This window comes from Naegleria fowleri, assembly GCF_008403515.1.
Source record: "Naegleria fowleri strain ATCC 30894 chromosome Unknown tig33, whole genome shotgun sequence".
In the NCBI taxonomy this organism is placed as follows: domain Eukaryota; phylum Heterolobosea; class Eutetramitea; order Acrasida; family Naegleriidae; genus Naegleria; species Naegleria fowleri.
The window spans coordinates 240102-263653 of NW_025407965.1; the positions used below are offsets into that span (position 1 = coordinate 240102).

The 23552-nt window shown below is 37.7% G+C and overlaps 11 protein-coding genes across 11 annotated transcripts; 3 read left to right on the plus strand and 8 right to left on the minus strand.

Annotated features, from left to right (window-relative positions):
• Nucleotides 1-530: 530 nt before the first annotated feature.
• On the minus strand, nt 531-2388 carry FDP41_003096 (uncharacterized protein; the record flags this gene model as incomplete). Its single annotated transcript, XM_044706362.1, has 3 exons — nt 531-1631; nt 1701-2112; nt 2273-2388. 3 exons carry the CDS (start codon nt 2386-2388, stop codon nt 531-533), a joined length of 1629 nt encoding a protein of 542 aa, XP_044562487.1.
• A 248-nt stretch (nt 2389-2636) lies between these two features.
• Nucleotides 2637-3782, minus strand: FDP41_003097 (uncharacterized protein; the record flags this gene model as incomplete). Its single annotated transcript, XM_044706363.1, has 1 exon — nt 2637-3782. One exon carries the CDS (start codon nt 3780-3782, stop codon nt 2637-2639), a length of 1146 nt encoding a protein of 381 aa, XP_044562488.1.
• A 715-nt stretch (nt 3783-4497) lies between these two features.
• Nucleotides 4498-5365, minus strand: FDP41_003098 (uncharacterized protein; the record flags this gene model as incomplete). The annotated part of the gene is made up of 2 exons (XM_044706364.1): nt 4498-4844; nt 4993-5365. 2 exons carry the CDS (start codon nt 5363-5365, stop codon nt 4498-4500), a joined length of 720 nt encoding a protein of 239 aa, XP_044562489.1.
• Nucleotides 5366-5722: 357 nt separating this feature from the next.
• On the plus strand, nt 5723-7462 carry FDP41_003099 (uncharacterized protein; the record flags this gene model as incomplete). Its single annotated transcript, XM_044706365.1, has 1 exon — nt 5723-7462. The coding sequence occupies one exon, from the start codon at nt 5723-5725 to the stop codon at nt 7460-7462; it is 1740 nt and encodes a 579-aa protein (XP_044562490.1).
• A 205-nt stretch (nt 7463-7667) lies between these two features.
• FDP41_003100 (uncharacterized protein) lies at nt 7668-9694 on the minus strand (the record flags this gene model as incomplete). Its single annotated transcript, XM_044706368.1, has 3 exons — nt 7668-8092; nt 8141-8417; nt 8492-9694. The coding sequence occupies 3 exons, from the start codon at nt 9692-9694 to the stop codon at nt 7668-7670; spliced, it is 1905 nt and encodes a 634-aa protein (XP_044562491.1).
• Nucleotides 9695-9969: 275 nt separating this feature from the next.
• Nucleotides 9970-11406, plus strand: FDP41_003101 (uncharacterized protein; the record flags this gene model as incomplete). Its single annotated transcript, XM_044706369.1, has 1 exon — nt 9970-11406. The coding sequence occupies one exon, from the start codon at nt 9970-9972 to the stop codon at nt 11404-11406; it is 1437 nt and encodes a 478-aa protein (XP_044562492.1).
• Nucleotides 11407-11493: 87 nt separating this feature from the next.
• FDP41_003102 (uncharacterized protein) lies at nt 11494-13626 on the minus strand (the record flags this gene model as incomplete). The annotated part of the gene is made up of 1 exon (XM_044706370.1): nt 11494-13626. One exon carries the CDS (start codon nt 13624-13626, stop codon nt 11494-11496), a length of 2133 nt encoding a protein of 710 aa, XP_044562493.1.
• Nucleotides 13627-14028: 402 nt separating this feature from the next.
• FDP41_003103 (uncharacterized protein) lies at nt 14029-14859 on the plus strand (the record flags this gene model as incomplete). The annotated part of the gene is made up of 1 exon (XM_044706371.1): nt 14029-14859. One exon carries the CDS (start codon nt 14029-14031, stop codon nt 14857-14859), a length of 831 nt encoding a protein of 276 aa, XP_044562494.1.
• A 105-nt stretch (nt 14860-14964) lies between these two features.
• Nucleotides 14965-16849, minus strand: FDP41_003104 (uncharacterized protein; the record flags this gene model as incomplete). The annotated part of the gene is made up of 5 exons (XM_044706372.1): nt 14965-15403; nt 15465-15946; nt 16011-16136; nt 16188-16320; nt 16368-16849. 5 exons carry the CDS (start codon nt 16847-16849, stop codon nt 14965-14967), a joined length of 1662 nt encoding a protein of 553 aa, XP_044562495.1.
• A 2121-nt stretch (nt 16850-18970) lies between these two features.
• On the minus strand, nt 18971-22300 carry FDP41_003105 (uncharacterized protein; the record flags this gene model as incomplete). The annotated part of the gene is made up of 1 exon (XM_044706373.1): nt 18971-22300. The coding sequence occupies one exon, from the start codon at nt 22298-22300 to the stop codon at nt 18971-18973; it is 3330 nt and encodes a 1109-aa protein (XP_044562496.1).
• Nucleotides 22301-22430: 130 nt separating this feature from the next.
• Nucleotides 22431-23552, minus strand: FDP41_003106 (uncharacterized protein; the record flags this gene model as incomplete). The annotated part of the gene is made up of 1 exon (XM_044706374.1): nt 22431-23552. One exon carries the CDS (start codon nt 23550-23552, stop codon nt 22431-22433), a length of 1122 nt encoding a protein of 373 aa, XP_044562497.1.

The following is a 23552-nucleotide window of genomic DNA, read 5'->3' on the forward strand; positions in this document are numbered from 1 at the left end:
CATGCTCAGTTCTGCCATCCGTCCATCCTACAGTGCTGCGAGTATGATTTGCTCAGTCATCCTGCCTCAACCGGTTCCCCACTAATTAGGACCCAACTGGCTCTCCATTCCTGTAGAGCCAGATTGGCCACACCGCTGTTGGTACGGACAGAACATCGTCACCTTATTGTTAGTGATGGAATGAGTCCAAAGAGCCATTCCCTTGCTTATCGCTGTGGCAGAGTACCATGACAGTTCGACCCCAAACCGAACCCAGCTTGAGAAGAGAGGTTGTCTGTGAGGAATATTAAAGTGTTGGGATTGGAAAATGAATGCAAAATGTGGTTCTGAAAAATAATGGGTATTATATAATTTTTTGAACAACAGTTACCTGTAATGCCTCAAGGTGGTCAAAATGTAAAATTAAGCCCATGTTCATTGGTAACACCACACCACACTGAAAAAAACATGTAACAGAGGATCAGTACAGTTACTACCCCTTTTTACTTGGATCTTGAGTAACTTGACTCCCAGAATCTGATTCCCTCTTACTATTGTTGAAATACCACATCAATTCCTTTTGTTTTGGATTCGTTCAAAATGAGAGGTGTCACACGGCACTGAACGCTCTCATCATTCGAAGGTTTGAAAAATTTCCAAACTTGTTCCACATTCTTCTTCACTGCTTTCAATGCTTCTCCATTATTGGGAGCAAACAAGATGGAAAAAACGGCATCGTAACCACCTGCACCAGGAACACCTGCAATTAGACATCCATTGGCGTTCATGGTCTCATTGAGAAGCTTTGATTGTTGATCTGGTTCAATTGGAACATTTTCTGCTTGTTCTCCCATGTACTTGAGTTTTGAACGAATTTCATAAAAAGCTGTTCGGATGGCAATCATGGACTCTATGATTGAATTGTTAACAGCATTTGATTCAGAACATAAATTCTTCCATTCAGTTGCTGATTTTTGATAGAGTTGCTCGAGAGTTTGTTCGTATTGGAGAGTATTTTCTTTTGCTTGTTTTGAGATGACTTTGAAATGTTCTTCCACTTGACTATTTAAATCTCGAATGGAATTCCATAGTTCAGTTGACTCTGTTGGATTTTCAGATTTCCATTTCAACACACATCGCACCATACTTGGCGTATTGGAACCTTGTTCTACATCTGCAACAAAGAGATGGAAATTTGGTGGTAATTCGAAACTAGAATGCTCATTGTCCCATTTCACACTATTTTCCACATGTGGGTCCACAACTTGAACGATATCGTCAACAACGCTATTCGAGCAAATCATAACAGAATGATCTACTTTTTTCATGATGGGTTCCAAAATACTTGTGTCAAATCTCTTATATCTTTGTGAGCCAAATGTGGCAGCTGACACATCAAAACCACTTCCAATTTTACCTTGAGCCAAACAATGACAAAATTGAGCTACTCTGTGAATTAATTCTCTAACATGTTCATTTGAAGAATCTAGATTTGTAAAGTGAAGAATAAGAGCAGATGTTAATGAGGTCACCATTGCCGCACTACTTCCAAGTCCAGTCTTGTGAATTGGTTTTGATGCATCTGGACAAACATAGCATTTCTCTAATGCTTCCAAGTTTTCTAGGTTGACCTCTCGCCCCAAGTCAATTAACTTTGATTTCAAACAGAGTCAAACATTAAATTCACAAAAGAATGGTTGTAAAAATTTGAATAACCTTACATTTTGGCGTTGTGAATAAAAATCATTATCTGCTTCAAGCTTAATTGAAATTCTTCTATTTTCAGTTTTAGCTCCTCTTGCTCGTTCTGCCACACACAAAGCATATAAAATCGAATTTTCAATATAAGGATTTCTCTTTTCGCTGTTTGATTTTAATTCAAATGAACCATCCACAGAGTGTTTCACAAATTCGTATCGAGTGCTGAAATGAAATTGTGGAGAATTGAGTTCGATTACGAGTGGAGTTTTCTCTGTAGAGGAATGGTCGTTTTTGGTTGTTGTTGTTGAAGAGAACTCGGAGATGGTGGTGTAAAATCGAGAGGAAGTAGACAAAACTAATCCCGAGTAATTTGGATCTAAAACGAGATATCCTCCTGTAATTAATACTTTTCCTGGAGCAGAGACAATAGTTCTGAGAGTGGATTCATTAAAATTTGTTTGAATCGATTCAAGAACATTCCATGGTGATGATGATAACGAAATATTTCGGAATGATCATGGTTCACAATTTGTGTCATTTCATTCATAAATGATTATCCTTGGCCAAAATTTGAATTCTTCTTTAAACCTACCTCCGTTCAGATGGTATTTTCTTCTTAGGGTGCTGTTGTTTCACACAATAATGTCCGAGAAGAGTCGAAGCAATCATAAACCCTGTGGTGAGGAACGGATTAGGTGGGTGAGACATTTTTTCGTTATTGTTGGGCAAATTTTCACAATTATTCATGATGATGATGGAACACCAATGGGAGGAGCCACTAATTACAGAACAAGGGGGTCTTGAGATTTTTGTGAGCGTGTAATGGTAATGGTCGTTAAGCATTTTGCTTCATGGAACGCAATAGAGGGAGGATGGCGAAAAAGTGTAATTTCTGTCACCTCCCACTATCGACATGTAAGATTTCAAAGTAAAATAATCAATAATACTTGCTTGAATTACTTCATTTCATAAATGTTTTTAGCAATTCCAAGAGAAAGCTTATTTACAATAAATTCAAGAGCATTATGATTATGTCTGAATAGGCCAAATGCATAATGTAAGGCGTAGAACAGGAAGAGTAACATGTCGATATCTTCCATGTATCGGGTCAACTCATCGAAATATCTTTCAGCTACCGTTTTAATCTCACTGTCACTATGAGGTTCCGTAAAATACAAGAGAAATAGAAAAACTTTTCCTGCTGTACATCCGAGTGAATGAACTATTTCGCTTCCGTCAACGGTTTGATGTAAAAGAGCTCTCTCCAAAGACACGGTACTACCTGTAGTTGACAATTCTGAAAATGATTGATCCTCTCTCATTCTCTTTTTCAGTGAGCTACTATCAATGGCATACTGTGAAAAAGGATGACGATATGAATGATAGCCATTTGAAAATGGTTTGACCTTAAATAAATCCAAAAAGGTTTCCAGCTTGTAGAAGAGTTTGTGATTCTTCATCCTTTCATCATTCACAACTGTTTGCCAAATTAAAAATGTGCTCTTTTCACTGATGACTTCCGAAAACACTTGATCAAGCAATGCAAACATTAATCCCCATGATTCCATATCAAAGTGACTCTTTCCAATATCTAAAGGTAATTCATACAGAATACTATTTTTAGGTGGTTTTTCTTTCAGTTTTTTGTACAACGTTTTCATGGCCGGAAATTCTCGAACCAGTTCCTTGGCAACAAATTTATGAATACCTTCTTTTCCCTCTGTAAATAATTTTTGAGCAATGATTACAGGATTTGCGCACGATCGCATGATTCCGCTATTGATGATGGGAAGAATCACATTGTACAAATCGGGTTGGCGACGTAAATCATCAATATTTATATTTTGCAACCACTCATCAGAAATTGAAAAAACAGCATTGCTCCTGTAGGGATTGCATTTGTGGCTTTCTGATTCGATCGGATTTCGGTTTCGTCGTTCAATTTCCTCTTCAAATGTCCTTTCAATGTAGAGCGTATAAATAATTTCTAATCTCATCCATCCTTGAATATCTTCCAAGTCATCACCAAAGTCCGATTCTAGTAAACGATCCAATGAAGCAGAGGCGATGGATGCTGATGTCGTTGAACTTGTTGTGTTCATGATTTGTTATTTTTTTGTGTGTGGAAGGTCCTTTCACGTCGTTGCTCCGAGACCCAATTTCCGCTCCGGCCACCAGCTTTCAAGCTAAAAAATATTTGAAAATTACACGATCAACTAAAACATCTAACTGATTTGAATCGATCAACAAGTGGGTTTCTTCGATCAAACGAGTTTTCATTCGAGGACATGAACTTATGTTCAGTATCGTTTGAATCCAAGTTTTCGTAACAACTTTTGCTCAACCAACAACAACATCAAAGTATATTTGTTCAATCGACGATCAACTTACAGCAAGTTGGATGATTGGACGAAACGTTCTTACTTTCTCTGTATTCCACTGACAGTGGCAAAAGTTTTATTTCAGTGATTTCTCCAAGACATGCTTTGTAGAAGGTGTATTCTTTTTACAAAATGCTTCGAGATGATAAATGCTTCCATCTCATAGTTTGCCAAGACGTAACTTCAGGAGTGAAGGTCCTTGAAGGAATTGGATACTCGAACAACTTGTTTGCAACATTTAATTTCATACATGTTCAATATATTTAATATGAATTTTGGTTAAGATCACACTATGCTTATCCTCCCAAACTCAAGCACCACTCTCTTCTCACTAATTTTTGTCACGCTGGTGCGATCGGCCGCAAACTGGCGACACTTAGGACCAGCTTTATATGCCTGTGCCCAGGGATAAGTGTAGTGTGATGGCAAAGACTCTCTAATGATGAGAAGGTGAATTTGGAACTCTTCGAAGTTTCCTTTTCTGGAATTTTGCATTCTTGGCAAGTGTTAATGGCACCGAATAAATCACTGCATTCACAATACTATGTGGAATCCATCCATTTGGATCAGCCTGAGTGGCATAAGTCACATACAAATCACCATTTTCTAACTCTTCCATTCTCATACACACGAAAACATTGGTCGCTCTCACTGCACCTTTTTGAGGTGTCATGTGTGAAGGCAATTCCACAAGATCATGACAACTCGTAGAGGCAAAGTAAGTAACATTATCTTTTTTAAATGTTTTTGTCACGTAAATAAAGTCTCTATCAGAAACAAATGCTATTTTCAAGATATGGTCATGTGAAATCATGAATTTCAGTCGAACAAGGATATTATTGGTAAGTCATTAAATGTTGTGAAATCATAATTAGTGTCAATTCGTTTGGAATATTTCCAAACTCTTTTAACAATCATCAAACACACTCACCTCCTGCACTAATGACATAATACATGAGTTTCCAAACTCCATCTTCATCCTCCCATTTCTCAATCACCTCAATTCTCTTTGAATTACTATCCAATTCATGTTTCACTTTCAAATCCAATGAAACAAAGGCTTCTAAAAACGCATCGGGTTGAATTTGTTCACAAATCGTATCTCCTCGAATGATGGTCGTTGTGTCTGTCTTTTTATAATAAATATCAATTTCTTCCTTGGTTCCGTGATAGGTAAACGTATGATGATCATCTTGTAATGCTTCTGAACTCGTCATGTAGCAAGCCATTGAAAAGGCTTCATTCCATTTGGTTTTAATTTGAGATTTTTGAAAATCGGAGAGATGAGAGGGTTGTTGTGACATGATCAGTAGTTGTGTGGTAATGATGATGATGATGATTTGAATTTGGATCGGAATGAACAAAGAAGAAGTTGATTGATCCTTCGGTAGAGATGATCAACAACAAGATTTTTTTAGAAATGATTGATGGAATTGTTCAAAAGTCCTCCATCATGAACATGAACACCAACGTTCCATTTCCATCATCATCATCCTTTATGAAAATGGATGATTTTTAAAAATACAAGAAATTAATGATGCTTTACCATCACCATGAAAAGGGAATGCGATCATCTAGTTTTACAATTATTACAATTTCCTTTATATATAATAAATCCTCTCAATAATGGAATTTCAAAAGAAGAAAAAACTTGAAAAAAAATGTCCACTCAAACACAACCCACCTCTTCGACTCTCGATGTTACAGCAGAAGAAATTATCGTTCAGGAAGAGGAAAACATGAATAAAACCAACAAGATTGTTATCGCCAAGTTGGTTCCTGCAGTATCATCATCAAAATATGGTCTTGTTGAAATTTATTCTACAGACAAGACGGTAGAGTTTGGACGAAAGCCAGAGTTTCGTTCCGAATGTATTGTGAACGATGGAAGAATTTCTACGACTCATTGTGTGTTGAGTGTTGAAGATTTTCATATGGATGACGCAACATCTTTGAAATTTTCATTGAAATGTACAGACACGAGTACCAATGGATGTTTTGTGAATGGAAAGAAGTTGGGAAAGAATAATGCAGTAACTTTGAATCATGGAGATGTGATTGGACTTGTTGTGCCATCTATAAATCACAAGTTGAGCTCTGATCTTCCAATTTATCGTGTAGAGCTGGAAAATCACCATACTAGTACAACATCTCAACACACTCAAGAGCTTGCGGTCGAAGAAGATGTTGCTAATATGGCAACCATTGCTACTACAGATACACATGCTAAGGATGACCTTAATATCAGTGCAAACAATTCTGCATCATCCTCAAATGCAGATGACAATGAAAAGAAGAGAAATCGTGAGAATTATGAACAAGATCAGCCTCAACAAGAAAATTTGGAACCAAAAAGTGAAACCAAAAAGCAGAAAAAGTCACTGACTGAAAAGGAAAAACAAATATTAGCCCTTATGGGAGCGACTGACAGTGATATGGAAGATAGTCAGGAAGAAGAGAGTGACATGTTGAGAGAATTAACATGCCCAATATGCTCAGCCGTGTTTTACAAGCCAGTCTGTGTGATTCCATGTCTCCATAATTTTTGTTCTTCGTGTCTGTCGGCTTGGGTAGACCCTAGTAGAAATTTATTTTGGGGACAGACCATTAATTGTCCGACCTGTAGAGCAGATGTTCATGAAGTAAGAAAAAATCCTCAACTGAACAATTTAACAGAATCATACCTCAAGAATCATCCTAAAAAAGATAGATCAAAAGAAGAGAAAGAATCCATGGACTCAAAAGACCGTTTCTTGGGAAAGACAGATTTGGTGTTGTACAAACGAAATGGTTCAAGTAGTAGTCACGATGATGACTCTGATAGCGACAATGACGACGAGCAAGAAGCTTCTGACGAATCTTCCTCAGATGATGACTCTCAACCAGCTACCGTTGCTCCTCGATGTCCAGAATGTTTGCAACCGAGCGCTATTGATGGATTTCAATGCCCTGCCAACGCTCTGCACTGCTTGTGCTCATATTGCCATTGTGCATTGCCACATCGAGTTCGGGATACAACTCTTTCACAAGATCGAAGACTCACGTGTGAATTGTGCAACGCCGTTCATTGTAACTTGTACAAACAAACGACTAATACTACAGATCTTTGCTACATGAATGGTATTCACAAGCTTAAAGAGCATACATCCATCATTGCCATTCCTCCGACATGTCTCAATAATAATCAATATGAGCGTGAAATTTTAATTAACTACATTCAAAGCAAGTCCATATCGCCACAAGACGTCTACAACACATGCATGACCAATTTGGAGAATGGTACCTTTACGAATCCAACCTACACAGCGGTCACAACGGAAACCCGAGTATGCAAGCTTTGTGCCATTAAGGTTTTTTTCAGACTTGATTTATGCATATCGGGCAGAGATACCAAATTCTGAGTTGCCACAGTCTGTGACATCTCGACCAAATTGTTGGTATGGAATGGAATGTCGCACAATGACACACAATAGAGGGCATGCACAAAGATATAATCACATTTGTCCGAACACTTCAAACTCGAGACGATAACAGTATATTTACGAGGAATAAAAATGGATATATACTTCATTATGCATTTACAAATTTTTCATTTCTGTTTGAAACCTACTCACTAAGGGCAATATACCTGTCACCATAATCATCTTCGTCTTCATTGTTGCCCTCTTCATTGTCGTCATTATTGTTTGAGCCAAACAAATCTTCGGATGGAGCACAATTTACAACAATTGGCAACTCGAGCAAACGCTGTCTCATTTGTTTGGTTATGTAGTTGTGTTGGAGGTCCAGCACTTCGAGGCACATAAAGTCCGAGTTAATACCCTTCTCCAAAATTTCAATAAACGGTTTGACACCTCGATCATAGAGATTACCCAATGAAATGTCAATGGTGCTTACACGCTTGGCAATGGCGCTCTCAAAGATGGCTTTAGTGATCTTGTTGATGTGTTCGTAGTTTCTGAGGCCCAGATAGGTCAAGGATGGGAAAATGCCAGTTTCCTCTTTCTTCAACAATGTTATCTCAAGCAATGCTAAAACGATAATAAACACACAAAAGTCGAAAGAGATCTTAAACATACCAGGATCAAAGTCACCACCTTGGTCACTCGTTCCTAAAAACAGTTCTAAATGATTAAGATTTGGCAAATAGGCCTTAAATAAATTTGCCAAAAATGGAGCAGACAAACCAGTCGAAACCAAAATGATAGATCTTAGAGAAACATGAGAAATGTTTGGTTGAAGTTGCAAATCAATAGAGCCTTTTGATTGCCAAATACTCAACTTGGGTAAGCTGTTCAAAACCTCTGTAATATCATTGTGGTGAATCCATGAAACTTCACAATCACTTTGAGGGACCTAAACGTACCACATGTTCATATCACAAATAAATCATCGTGGGAATGAGCATATAGATTATCATAATGACTTACCTCCATCATGTAAATGCTCTTAATTGTTTGCAACTTGGCAGCATTTGTCTTAATCCAATTATAATAAATTTTTGGATAATTGTCATACATTTCTTCCTCGTGACGACCAAAGCTAATTTCTTCAAACTTTTCAATGTGGTTAAGGGTTTTTCTGAGTTGGCTTTTGATACCTCCTTTGAAAGTGTTCTTTCTCTCTTCCTGTCCATCGACTGGTTCGTCGTTATCCATATCATCGCCACCATCTGATACTCTTGCATAAATGAAATCACCATCGAAGAATCTGTCCATAAATCTTCTGAACTTGATAGAATCGAACAAACTGTACTTGTAGTCACTTCTCTTTGCATTCTTGTGTAAGGTCTGATAGGCCTTAATGGCCTTGACATGCTTGCTCTTCCAGGTTTTCCACTTTTCCAAGAAAGACGCCATTCTACCTTGTGACTTGACCAAGCTTTCAACAATTGGTTTCTCTTTCTTTGCTTCCTTTTCAGCCTCTTCTGGAGTCATGTATCTGAGACGTCTATTTTCATCCTCCACATCATATTCCTTATTGTGGATTCTTGCAAAAAATGCGGATGGTTTGGAGAATGATGCGACACGAGATTTGATATAGTTATTTTTCACATTGATTAGAAATGTCACTGTTTCTTCATTGCTCTCATCAGAAATCAATGAATAAAACTTGGAATTGACATAACACAATGTAATGAGCTCTTCCACATTCAAAAACTCGAAAATATCAAACAACAGGTCATCATTCAAAAGAGAAAATGTCTCAAACTTTACCAATGGTTCAGAAACAGCCAAAGTATTGAGCTTTCTCTTCTTTTGTTGAGGTTCAAATTTTTCGTCATCTTGTTCGTTATCTTCTTCTCCGTCATCTTCCTCATCATCTTCATCACCATCATCATTTCCAAACAAATACTTCTTTACGGGAACAATTGTTTTTTGTTCGATACAGTCCCACAAAAAGTCTTCTTTCACGATAGAAACACGATCGGGATCTTCCAACGCTTTTGAAACTTTCCCAGTTGGACTTTCAAATTCATTCTGAGTGGTAATCAAATGAGTCGTTGCCTTTGTAATGGATGATGATACTTTTCCGCCATGAGATTTAATGATCTTTTCAATCTCACTTCTTCCTTTTGAGAGTGTTCCAGACATGCAGAACACGAGACCGTCGAGTATCTTGATTGATCTCATTTTTTTGAGGTGGTGGTGGGAGGTTACATTTTCTGGTTTTCGATCGAAATGGCGGCCCAACCAATCGAGAGCGGGAGTGGAAATTGTTAATTGTCCCTTTTTAAGGAAAAATGAAAAATAATTTTAGACACTATGATGAACGGTGAAGAAGTTGGACTTCTCTCTTTGAAATTTAGGATCAACAAATTCAGCAATGATCATGCAAATGAGATGGCAGAAGCAGTTGATAGAATCCATTCAACACTTGGGAATTGATGAAATTCTAAAATAAAAAAATGCAAACAGCCATTCGTGCATCCTCCTCGGCGAATGGAAATGAGGGATTCCGAAATAATACAACCGTGGTGAGGAATCAGGGATCCTCATCATCAACAAGTTCTCGTGGAACACATAATACCTCCACACCTCGTGATTTGGACGGGGAGTTTAAAAAAACTTTTGAATATTTGAAGGAGTTGGAAGAGAAAAACAAACAAGATATTCCGAAAATTACAAGTGCTGATTATTTGGATATGAGAATGAAAAAAGAAAATCCAACAACTAAAAAACCCTCTCAAAAAAGAAAGGAGGAGCCTCCGAAGAAGTTTGATTTACAAGCTCTTGCTAAACACATGATTTATGATGAAATTGTAATTCCTCCTGAATTACAAGCATCCTACATTGAGCAACAAAAAAGATTAAAATTAGAGGAAAAAAGAAAACAAGCCACCGAAGAGAAGGGAGCAAGTCAACAACAACAAAAATCATCGTCAAATAATGGCAGCTCCAAAAAATCATCTACCACACCTACTTCCTCACAGCAATCTAAAAAGAAATCATCAGGAAACGATCATTCAGCCATACGAAATCAAAATGTAAATAAGAAAACCCACAACGCTGTAAATCATACAAACAACATGCTTGACACACGATCTTTTGACCTTCCATCAATCAAAAAAAAGAATGCTGGTAGTAGCAACTCTTCACTGGAGGAAAGACCTTCATCATCAAGTACTTCCTTCAAAATTCCCAAAAAAAGTGGAGCAACGAGTATTGTCAGTTCTACGCCATCCTCTTCCAAAACAACTTCAAAAGTTTCACAAGCACCACCTCCTCAAAGATCTCAACAAAAGACAGTAGTCCAAAAACCACCATCGAGCTCTGCAGTGTCACGCGCATCAACATCATCCTCAACCATTCAATCTTCTGCTACGTCTAAAATGAAACCCACTGCAGCCACACGCACTTCCAACACTGTCAATCATGCAAGAATACCTGGTGGGTCCAAACAGCCAATAACAAATCGTCCAAAAGCAAGCTCTACCTCAACTGCAAAACCACCTCTATCGAAACGAAAGGCAGAAATATTGGACGAAGAAGAGGAAGAAGAAGATGAATATGAATATAGTGACGATGAGGAGGAGCTTTCTCACGACAGATATGTCCCACCTCCAAATCCATATGATCCATATGCATTTGATCGATTACGAGGAAACGATGATTATAGACCTGGTTCCATTGCTCGACTTTTCTTGCGCCCAAATCAAAGATGTTACCAAAATTATGGAGACTATGACGATGATGATGACATTGAGGAAGCAGGATATGACGATATTGAAGAAGAGGAAGAAGAAGCTGAAAGAATTGCTCGATTAGAAGATGAGAGAGAAGAACGATTAGAAAAGCAGAGAAGAAAAGAACGTGAAATGCGAAAGAAAATGAAAATGAAATAGAATTCATTTGTAAGAGTTGTGACATATTAACTAAACATTGTTAATTTATTGGTGATGCTTTTATTCGTATTGTACAATCTTAATCATTTAAAGTTGTGTCGTGGGATCGAACAAAGAGAAGGAAATGTCTTCCTTGTCCTCGACAGTAGAATAGTCCTTTCTTTCCGATTCAATTTTCGAGAAAAGTAACCAATTCAAATAACTATCTTGGGCTGCGTATTTTCTCTGTATGGCCGACAAGTTCAATCTTGACCATCTAGAAACTTGGACAGAACGTTCTTTGGCCATTTTCATTCCAAGTAATTGTTCACACAGATAAGATGCTCCCTTTTGAGAAGCATCTAATTCGATCAAACTCTCAAAGTCCTTTCCTTGTGGAGCCATATGGTAATGTTGAATCCATAATTTGATCAGCTTAACGTCCTCACCATATGAACACCAAGTTTTCAGTACTCTTTGATCGTACATAAGTTGAACAAAAAGTGGTGATGGTGCATGAATGCCTTCACAACCTCCATAGAGCAAACAAGAATTACCAGTTGATAATTGAATAAGGTCAGGAAATACAGTCTGTTCAAACTCTTTGAAATATTGTGTTTTGAGATACTCTGATTCTGCATTATTATAAATGGATATTCCAGTTGCACTTGAAAATTGTTTCTGTTTCTTGAATAGTTTCCACAATTTTTCGTGAAGTACTGGATTTAGTTGATAATTCTTATTGAGTTTAAACAAATCGAATTCAGTATCCATTCCAACAACGACAGTTTGTTCTCCTCCAACTTCCAGTGGGTGATAAATATTTTTCTCTATCCAATCATCAACGTCGGATGGATTCGTAGCAAATATCACTGTGTACTGGTCACTTGGTGGAAGGTCAAATAATGGTTTGGTCAATGAACTAGTTGACGATTGTGACTTTTTACACTCAGCTGCTGTACCAAACATGAGATTTTCAATTCGTGGCTTGTAGTCATCCACTGTTGGCAAAATTCTCTTCACTTTCTTGTTCGATTTTGGATTAATTTGGAAATGTTGAGGAAAGCAGCAAAGGAAAGAAACGAGGTTGAAGGGCTTGTAGTCGTACTTGTTGAAGATGACTTTTCTCAACACAGAGAGCTTGAATGCAGTTCTATTTTTTGGAAAGTCCTCTGATAATATCCTTAAAATCAATTTGATATGTTCTTCATTGTTGATATCTAAAATCTTTTTCTCGGGAAGATTACGGAATTGTGTTGAATATTCGACTTCACTAGTATCACATCTCATTAGATTCAGAACATTTCCTGACAATTCTAAACGTAATCTGTCAACGAGCTCATGATTATCAGTCAATGAAAAGCATATAAACTTCAGTGAAATCAAGTCCAGTTGTTTTCGAGGTTTGGTGATTTCAAGCAAATCAGGATAAAGACTCAAAAATGCAACAAGCTTCTTCTTTGTAATAACAATTGGTTTCAAAAATGAGCTTGTCAACTTCTTAATCACCTGTCCTTCTTCAGAAAGTTCTATATATCTATTACTTTCCAGACAATAGCATAACGTATCAATAGCGACGCCAAAATCATTGTAATGAAACTGAATGGAGTCTTCAGTGAAAATGGGACACTCTTCAGCTTGAGATGATAGAACTATTCGCACTCCTTTGTTATTTAAATATTGTTTGATTTGATATCTTTGACGTTCTTTCAGAATTGCAATCAAGTAATATAAATGAAGTATGGTCATATCGTTGTCTGGGCTATCCAAGTCAATGAGACCTGGCATTCCAGTTGGGGAGCTTAATGGATTTGATGAGGATGATTTCTTCTTTCTCTTTTCTTGCAACACTACAGATCTGATATGATGAGGATAAAACAAAGAGTCATACACCAATTCTCTTTGTTCGGAATTATCTTTAAATATGGTAATGTAGTCATTCACGAGACAATTTGAAAACACAGTTAATTTGTGTCTAATGGTAGCGTCATGAGAAGCCGAATCAATTTCAAGAGGCGCCTCCAAATGGTTTGGATCTTCTTTTGAATGCTCGATCACTTCGGAAACCAAAGACTTTAACTCCGATTTCAAATCATCATCTTCTTGTTTCAATCCATGATGATCCACAACCAATTCCTCCTCTTCCTCGTCCTCTTCTTCATCATCATTGGAAATTTCAGAATTTGATCGCTCCCGAGTCGTGTCCACCAACAACAAGTGTGAAGGTTTGCTTTGAGACATTTTTTTCAAACTAAAAAACAAAAATGGATCGCACAACATGCAATCTGCAAAACGAACATCCTTGAGCCCTTTCAGATGATCAGATACCATGATCCTGTGAATTTGAAAGTTTTGAACTCGCTTAAGACAGGAAAATTCATAACACCTCTAGTGCTTAGGGGCTCTCCCAAAATACAAGTTTGGAATCCTACCCGATTAATTCCTCTCTGTGGTATTGGGTTGAAAATTGATGAGAACCTGTTCCGAAGCTTTTCTTCATTCTTACCTGAAGGATGGGTTTTTCCTTATTGAAGAAGGCCGATCATTTGGAATCATCTCCCATATTGTTGTTTCAGGATGATTGAACACATCTATTGCTTCTCTTATTTTGTTGCTTAAACAATATACTCTCTCAAACAAAATATGATGCAACCCCAAGAACAGCAGACGAGTTTTGAACTTCAATCGGTGAATCATCTGCAGCTTAGTAGCTGTGAGAATCAAAACGCAACACAACATCCATCGTTCTATGAATCGTCGGGTTTCCCGAAGAACCACAGCAACCTTCAACATCACGATTTGGATCCTAATCATACCAATGAGGCTCTTTCATCCAAGCAAATTCCAAACAGTATCTACTATGAACCAATGTTTTTAAGAGAGCAGAGAAATAACTTTCATTTCAATTCATCAACGAGTTCATCAATGGTCGACACCACCACAACTCCGCTACATCCTCGAATGGATCATTCCAATTTGCAATTTAGGTTAACGACAACATCAAATTATGGAGCACGGCCTTCAAATGCTTACGTGATGGATGGTTATGCCACATCAAGAATTAAAAGAAGGTTTTCTCTTCCTTCGACTTTGCAGATTGACAATCCAAGACTTACAACAGTTGATGAAAAGCCAATATGGTCTCCCTCTGGAGAAAATGAACTAAAAAATCAAGCCCTTGAGAGCGATTTTCAACAAGCAGTTAAAAAGCAGCAAGCACGAAAAGATGCAGAAAGCAACTTTTTAATCTCAATCATTGTGTGTATTGTATTTTATTTGACAGGCCTTGGATTTTTATCGTGCATGCCTTTTTATCCCTTATTGAAATATCGAAACAGCGAAGACGCAAGAATTAACAAAACAGGACGGTTCGCTTTTATTGGATTTTTACTAACCCTGTTTTTCAACATGCTTCTAACCACAATATTGGTGACACTTCTAATAGTTTCGATTGTGTATGGCTCTCGTAAATAAAGAGCATTTCGACATCAATAATTGGATGAAAATCTCAACAAAATACTGTTTGCTGATATTTTATTTGTTGTGTCACACTTTTGATCTAAATTTCAGCATTCTTTTTTATTTGGTTTCGCTGAAAACAAAGTCATCGTCGCCCTCATTCTTCAAATTACGAACCACATTCTGTAAAAGAGAACGCAGGTGACTGGAAGCATCGGTGTCCAGTACTTGTTTGGGTTGTGGTTTGTTATTGGGAATTTCATGACTTTGTGGTTGAGATTGTCTTAACAGATCTTCTTTGACTCTTCTCGAAAGAGCTTCCCTCATTAATCTTCTACGTGTTTCTGCATCCTCTTCATCTGATGAATTCTTGGGACTTGAAGTAGATGAGTTGGAAATAGAAGACAAGGATGATGTGGTTGAGCTAATACTCTCAGAAGAACCTTGCTTCTTGAGTGCCAGCTTTGATTTAAAATCTTTCAATTTTTCTTCTCTTTCTTGTTTTTTCTTTTCCACAAGTTTTTCTTTGGCCTCTTTGAGCTCTTCCTTCTTCTTTTTTCTGTTGTTGTGACATGTATCGGTTTGGCTCCTTCAACTAAGGTGTGAAAAAATTAACATACCTTTCTTCGTTTTGTACGGTTTCAGTTGTAGATTTTGCATTCTTAATCTCCTCTTCCTTTTGTTTTTCTCTTTCAACCATTAATTTTTGAAGCAATTCGCGTTCTTTCTGAATTCGAAGCATTTCTTCCTTTATGGATTCCTCTGATCTTGAACTGGTAAAGTTGAACTTAAACGTATCTTCCTGTTTTGATTGAGGTTTTTCAATTTGAATCATTTGCTGTTCTGCTTGTTGCTGTTGAAGTTTTAGCCTTTCCTCTTCCTCTCTCTTTCGCTTTTCCTCTGCTTCCTTCAAAAGAAGAGCCTGCCTTTCTTTTTCCAGATGCAAACGGCGCTCTTCTTCTTTCAAGAGCTGAAGTTGTTTTAGCTTTTCTTCAAGTGCTCGACGTTCTTTTTCTTCTTCCATTTTCCTTATGGATTCCTCTTCCTGCAATTGTTTCTTTAACACTTCTTCGTTTCGTTTTTCCTCTTCCTCAAGTTCTCTCTGAATTCGATATGAATGATAAATCATGTGTTATAATGATTGAAAAATGGGAACATAAACATACTCTTTTTTGTTCTTCCTGCAAAGATAAAGAAATGGCGATGGCCATCTCAAGTTCTGCTTGCTCCAATTGTCGTTGTCTTTCAGCCAGTTCTCTTTCATGTTCAGATAAGGAAGCACCAATGACCAGCTGATAATTTTTGCATGAAAATGCAATTTACACATGTGAAAGATTACCTACATCGTATTCCTCTTTTTCTTCAACTGTTTTCTTTTGTTTCATGAGCTCGTCATGCTCTCTTTTGGAAATTTCCAAAGCTTTTCGCAATTCCTCGTCGTCATCTTCTTGGAGATCGGCCTTCTTTTTGAGAGTACTGAACTAATGTTAACAATGAGAGTTGATGAACATAGCACTACGTACTCTAATGCCTCACATTCTAATTGTAGATTTCTTCTTTCCATAATTTTTCTAAAACTCAAGTAATCATCCATGGCCATGATATGTTCCAATGCTTGTCCTAAGGTTTCATCATTGGTTTCAGCCATTAATACTTTGATGAACTTTTCAGCAAGATGATGAAGAGAGCGATTCGAAATGACACTGCTACAAACCTCTTCATGAGAAACATGCATCTCTCCCAGTAAAAACTCAAGCAAGTTCTCAATCAATTCTCGGAACCTCTCATGAACCTGAGTCAATTCCAAACAATTCTCCTCCTCTCCATCAAAATACAAACAATTTTCATCAATGAAACTTTGAATCGGATTAATCCAGAATGGACTTTGCAAGAAGGCAATCAATCCTTGAATTATCGGATGTCGTTTCATGTTTGAAGCAACAGGTTGATGTCCTTCATTCCCGTGCTGCTTCAACGGATGATTAATAGGAGCTGTAAAACCCATGTTTTGAATTTTTTCTAAATAAATTTTTTTGGCGGGGGTGACTCATTTCTGTACTTTTGTGTATTTGTTTTTAATAAAAAAATTTATTGGGGTATATGTACACCGAATCCAATTGGGATTCTAACTAAGGACCCAAGGTCCTTAATCTTCAATCTTGTCAATAGTATTTGTGGCATTTGCCAACGAAAAGGGCTAACAGTACTTGGATTTCAGGCTAATTCCTTACAATAGCTGGGACGTGGTTTTTTTTAAAAAAAATGGCTTTACAATTAGTAACAACAACTCCATTTCATCGGATTTCTCAAACGAAAGATCTGTTTATTCATCAACAGCAAAATTAAAAAAGCTCCTGATTATTCGAGGAGATGAACCCGATAGCGAATACATTTAAAAAAGTGCGAAAAGTTTAATGGTTTTGTAAGAAATATAGAACTATTGGATTGTTGGAAGCGCTATCAACCCGATGATTCTTTTGCATTTTGAGTTGTGTGGATAGTCAATCAATTGGATTTGAGAGAAGAGCACATTGGAATGTTTCGATTTCATTTTGATCATAATGTTGTGGTGTTTCCTCTTTATGCTGACTCTGATTTGACCTCCTGAATTAGAACCAATATTTACTGAAATTATGAATGTGATGAAAGAGCTTGTTGTCAAAAAAGATTGTGGTGCTATTTTTAAGGGGAAGTGACCTCTGCGTTATGTTACAAAGGATTTTATTGATTTTACTATCTTTCCAGTAATTTTAAATCAGATTATTTTCATCATCTTTAGACCAACTTAATAAACAAAAAGTTACATGTACACTACAAATTAGCAGGCTGGGACGTTGAAAAAATGGTTTTCGGAAGAGATTCAATTCTACCCTTCGATTCTTGCACACCCTTCCGTGACAAATTTTTGCCATTGTTGTTTGAATTTAAATGCAAGATCTGTTGGTGGATTGCGGCTTTGATTCTAAATGAGGATGTCAAAGTTCCCGAAAATGAACTTTTCAACTGTTGGTTATTCGTCGAGCGTGTTCATGCTGGATTTAATCATCTCATTCCAACGATCAATTATTGTCACAAAAAAGATTTATGCAAAAGCAAATCAGTATTTGCTTGCTGTCAATTCTCTTCTCAAACTGAAACATCAATTGAAAAGTCAAATTATCCAATCACTTCTTATGCAAATTTAAGGAAGGATGTCAAAAGTTGTTGACGAGTTAAGAATTCTGAACTCCAATCAAAACATTTTCTTCATTGTAAACTCACATCAAATTATTTGATAGTACAAAACAGATAACCGATCTTTAATATTGTCGAACGCGAGTAACAAAAAAACACCACAACGCCATGATTTCCCTATTATTGTGTGTTGCGATCATTCTCTCAAGCACCTTTTTCATTTCCTTCACTTACCAACAACAATATCGAACAACAAACTACTATCAAGGAACCACATGTAATAGCAAACCTCCTTTTTGGATCACCACTCTAAAGACCAATGACAAGTGCTCTCTCTCAGACGCTTGTTCCAAAGTCATGGCGGATCGTTATAACATGTCCTATCACCAATCATATCCAATTGAATTTCCAACCATAACCTTCTTCAAGAAGGATGAATTGTACATTCAAACGTTTGAGAATGCAACATGAGACGATTCCTCCATGTATCGATTGGATGTGATCAAGATTAACACTTGCATGGTTTCGAGTGTACTCTTGGGACGACATGCAAAGGTGCCAAATATGTCAATTGCGAAAAGAAGATTTATCAATGTTACCAACCAATGACTTCAAAGCCTAAACGTATTTATTCATTGGCAATGAATGACGGGGTGAAGGATGGTATCGTAAATCATTTCATAGTGTTCTTGGCTGGATTTATATGTGGATGTTGCTTTGTTTTCAGTCGTCATGCTTTTGGTCATAGAATTAATTAAGAACATTTCATGAAGGTGAAGGTTCAATTAGAAAACAAAAAAGAGCAACTCTGTGGAAAGTTTTGGTTATGACCGACATTCTTCTGGAGCAGCTCTTCAATTTGTGAAACATGAAGAAGTTTGTGATGACAAAGAAATAATCTTACTCGCTGTGAAAAACAATCCCTTACATCCAATACCTCTAAATATGTTACTCAAAGAGAATTCTCAGAAGAGGAAGAACTAAAGGATAGAGGTGACCTCAAGTTTTCTCCATTCAGAGGAATCAAGGAAAGAGCAATGCTGTCTGATGCATGCTGGTTTTTTGGTGAAGTCGAAGACACTTCTCGTGCATCGGACGATGTTGCAGCTGATTCCATAAATAAATTAGAGGCAATGACATTGAAAACTGTTTCTTCTTTGATCTTGACTTGTTCCTTTGGATAGTCTTCTTTTGGATCACAATTTGAAGGTGGATGGTTGTTCTTCTGCAGGACAGAAGAATAATGATTCGGTGGCCGGAATGGTCTTCTTCCAAAAGCCTTTGCCTTAACAATGGGTGTTTTAGCTACCTTTGAGAACGGTCTTGCTGCTGTAGATGTGGAGTATGACACATCTCCACAATTCTCATGATGGACTCTCAAATCCTCATTCGTGATGGCAGTGTTCTTATCGTTCATGTCTGTCGCGTTTGTGAAAAGAGAGGTATCCAGCTGTGGGGTCATCCCAAGATCAATACTGTATGGATAATTGAGAAATCCAGTTGTAGTTGTTGTGTTTTTGATACTTGAAGTTTGAGGACTCTTTTGAAGTGGTGGCGTGAGTGAAACTTTTTCAGCAAAATCTAAAGAAGTACTTTCTTCATCGAACTCTTGTTTCACATTGCCAATGTTGTTACGATTTTGATTGTAGATCAGTCTGCTGCTATTACTCTTATTCATGCATATTGTTCCAAGACCTGTCAATGGTGAAGTGGGATTTAAAGTAGATGGGTCATTCATTGGGAGTGAAAGGTCATTTTCTGGTATTTGAGTTTCATCGACATCGATAATAATTGGAGTCGTGGTGTGGTCCCTCTTGTTCAAATAAGAAGTCTTGTCGATGAGTATGTCGATGAGAGGGGAAAGTGACAAGCTGGATTTTACATTATTGGGAGGAAGAAGAACATGCAATGGAGATTCATCCATACTATGGTTTGGTACATTTCTGCTGCAAAGTCGGGTTGTCTTGTCATCTTGATGCACTCCAGTTTCAGAATGAGGAGGAGAAAATACCATCATTTGACTTTCATCGTGACAAGATGTTTGTGACCAGCTCAGTAACGATTCACGACTATTTGTTTCTTCTTCGTCGCCATCATCATCTATTAATGAATCAGGTAATACAATTCCTTTGTTGTGAGTCACAGTTGAGGAATTTTTGCTTACAGGCACACATTTGGCTACAGGAGATTCTTCCATTATACAAGATAAGAGTTGGAGTGGACGAGATGCTTCTTTCTGACTTGAAAGAGGAGTATTCGAATTGGAATTAAGGAAAAGTTTCAAATCCATGTGATGCAAACTCTCATCATTGTTCAGTTTTGATGATGGTGTGATTTCAGCTTCACATTCCTTAAGGCCTCTACCAATATGAATTTCTGGAGTTTTTTCAAGTGTTATTAGGCAGGATGGAATGTGTTTCACTTTTTTCATTTCTGGAGACATGATTGAGGGCGAACAAGTGAGAAGAGGCGCCGTTACACTCGTGGTCTTTTCACAAGAAGGACTCACGACCGAAGAAGTGTCATCGTTCTTGTCATGAGTAGTAGAAGGTTGTTGTTGCCAATGTGACGATGCAGGACTTGGTTTCTGTTTTCGTTTTCTTCTGTTAAATTCCTCTTGACTATTCTCAGAAGAGGAGGATCCTCCAGAACATGCACCACTGCTAGTAGTTGTACTACCCTGAGAGTGATGACTACTGCTTTTGTTTTTGGAAAAGTATTTGGAAATTTTCGATTGTGTGCCATGAGGACGTTTTAGTTTTTCTGTTTTCCGTAGTTTGGTTTGCCACTTGATGCCCAAACTTGAAGATTGGAGAGAGGATGAGGAGAGAGCAGTTGTTGTTGCCTCTCGTGGTGTTGTAGAAGAAGTTGCAGCAGTTGCAGATGATGGTTGTTGTAACAATTGCTGATGTGAGGAAAGTGATTGTTGTTGTTGTTGAGGTGGTGGTGGTGGCTGACGCTGTTGTTGAGGCGGACGTGAAGGAAATAAATCAATGGCCAAAATGTCATCAGACAGTTTTTCTGGTGGTGAGTCCAATGATTTGAAAGAGTATCTCTTCTTTTTGAGAGAATCTGCTGTTGTTCGTTTCACTGTATGGTTGACAACAGACTTTGTATCATGTTGTTCGTCGTCAAACACAAATTCAGGAATTTTAACTTTGGAAAAACTCGTACGTCTTGTCCAAGTTTCAGAGCTCATCACCTTCGAAAGTGGTGGTGAAGGTGAAGATGAAGACGAAGACGAAGAAATTTCAACAATGACAATCTCTGGTTTCTGTGGTTGAGGTTGTTGTTGTTGTGGTGATGAATTTGAGAGAGCATTGATTTTCACCTCATTATCGTCATGTTTCTCTTGTAACGAAAGAGAAATGGTGGTTGAGGAATGGCTTGATTTGAGAGAAGTTGTTTGTTGTTCCGTAGAGGTTGATGGTAAAGTTATTAACATCATGGTGCTGTTGTTGTTGTTTTCCTTTTCCGTACAAGGTTTTTGTTCATTCTCTTTCGGGAATGTCTTTGAGGTAGTGGTGGAAGGAACGCCATACGAAGAAGAAGAAGAGGGTATTTGCGTTTTCGTTTGTGAGGGCTTCATTCTTGTTGCAGTTGTTGTGGTTGTTGAGAGAGTAATTGTACTGGACGATGATGATGCCTTATTACTCTTTGATTTCAATGGGGAATCTTCTTCACTGCTCATGGAGGTATCATTGCTCGAGGTTGATTCAAGGTCGTTGTCATCATCTTCCGAACAGGAGGTGATTGCTGATTCAATGATGGAATCTTCTTCCTCATCATCATTCTCGGATGCTGTTTTTTGCTGCCTTTTCAAAGAAGAAGCTTTGGTGGATGAAGAGCCTTTGATGCTACTACTACGACTCTTCTTGAAAGTTTCTAAAGACTTTAGGTTATTCTTTGGTAAAGTTGTTCCTTCTTCTTTGAAAGGAGTCTTGAAAGGTGTTTTGAATGGAGTTCGGAAAGGAGCTTTCTTTGTGGAAGAAGAGGTGGTGGTTGTCTTGGCAAAGGAATGATCGAGTGTTTGTTGCTTCAATCCACTCTGTGATGGTTGATTCTTGATGGTAGTTGTACAAGTTGCTATGGAACGATTTGTTGTTGATGTGGAATGAGTTGTTGAGTTTGGAGTTGTTGAAGTTTTGATGTTATTGCTGTTTGATGGTTTCTTTGAAACAGAACTTTTACTGATTCCCTCTTCATCATCAGTGGGATCGAGACTTTTCAGTGGTGGCTTAAATTTCTTTCCCGAGGGGTGTTTCAATCTCTGAATGACCATGATGTCGGTGATGAAAAGTTGGAGTGTCAATATTCTTATAATAAATTTGATTGTTGCAGTTTTTTGTTGGTGTAACGGTTTTATTTTTGAATTTGAAATTTGATTGGCGGGTAGGTCTCGATGTGTGAAATTACTGCTGATTTTCATACGAGTGAGGAGGAAGAGCTTCACCATTACTTCCAATTTCTGATCTACAAATGGGACAATTGGCATGACGTTGTAGCCATGGTACGACACAATCTTTGTGATAAATGTGGCCACAAGGAAGCTCTGTGACATCTTCTTCTTCCTTGATTTGATCTTGACAAACAGCACAATCTTTGCAATCGGAAGCAGTCGCTTTTCTTGTCTTTAAACGAGAAATTACCGTTTCTGAGGCTGGAGGAGTACCACCTTGTCCTTGCATAGCATTCATCATTCTGGTGATAATGTCATCCAAATTGTCGGAAAAGACATAATCACCCCAGGTCATTCCATTGAATGGTTGTCCAATGTGTTGCATAAAGTGTGAAAAGTCGAACATGCCTCGATTTCCAAAACCAATTCTGAAGAAATTGTTTGGCATGTTGTTATGTTGTCTTTGATGTGCATTATTTAACATGTCGAATATTTGGAAAATAGGATCTTGTTGCATTTGAGGAGGCACGTTTGGTTGAGGTTGATTATCTCCTTGTTGTTGTTGTTGTTGAGCTCCTTGCTGTGGTTGTTGTGATTGATTTGGTTGTTGACTTAATGCACCCATTCCGTTCAAACTGTTGAACAGTTCCATAATATTAGGTAAAGGTTCATCTCCGTTCGTTGTTCTAGTAATTGTTCTTGTATTTCCATCTCCTCCTCCGAAAGTAATTGAAATTGTTTGTGTTCTACGAGGTGCTGATCCACTCGATGATGAACGAGTTCTAGTAGTTGTGGCTGTAGCTTGTGTGGAATGATTGTTTGTTGGAGGTGATGATGATGGTTGATTAATCACATGGTTAAAAGCTCTAGAGAAAATATCATCATCGACATTCATAGCATCTAAATCTTCAAATATTATTTGATGCGATGGGGGATGACGATGATGCGTAGAGTGTTGGTCATGTTGATGATGATGATGGGTTGATGGAATTGTTGGTCTTTGGGTTGGCTGTTGTTCAATTTCCTCTACAAATTCAGATCCACATACGGAACACGATAAATTTCCTTCGCTATTCTTAATTGCGTGCATCTGTGCACTGCAGCCATGGCAAATATACAATGGAGGAGGGGTCAT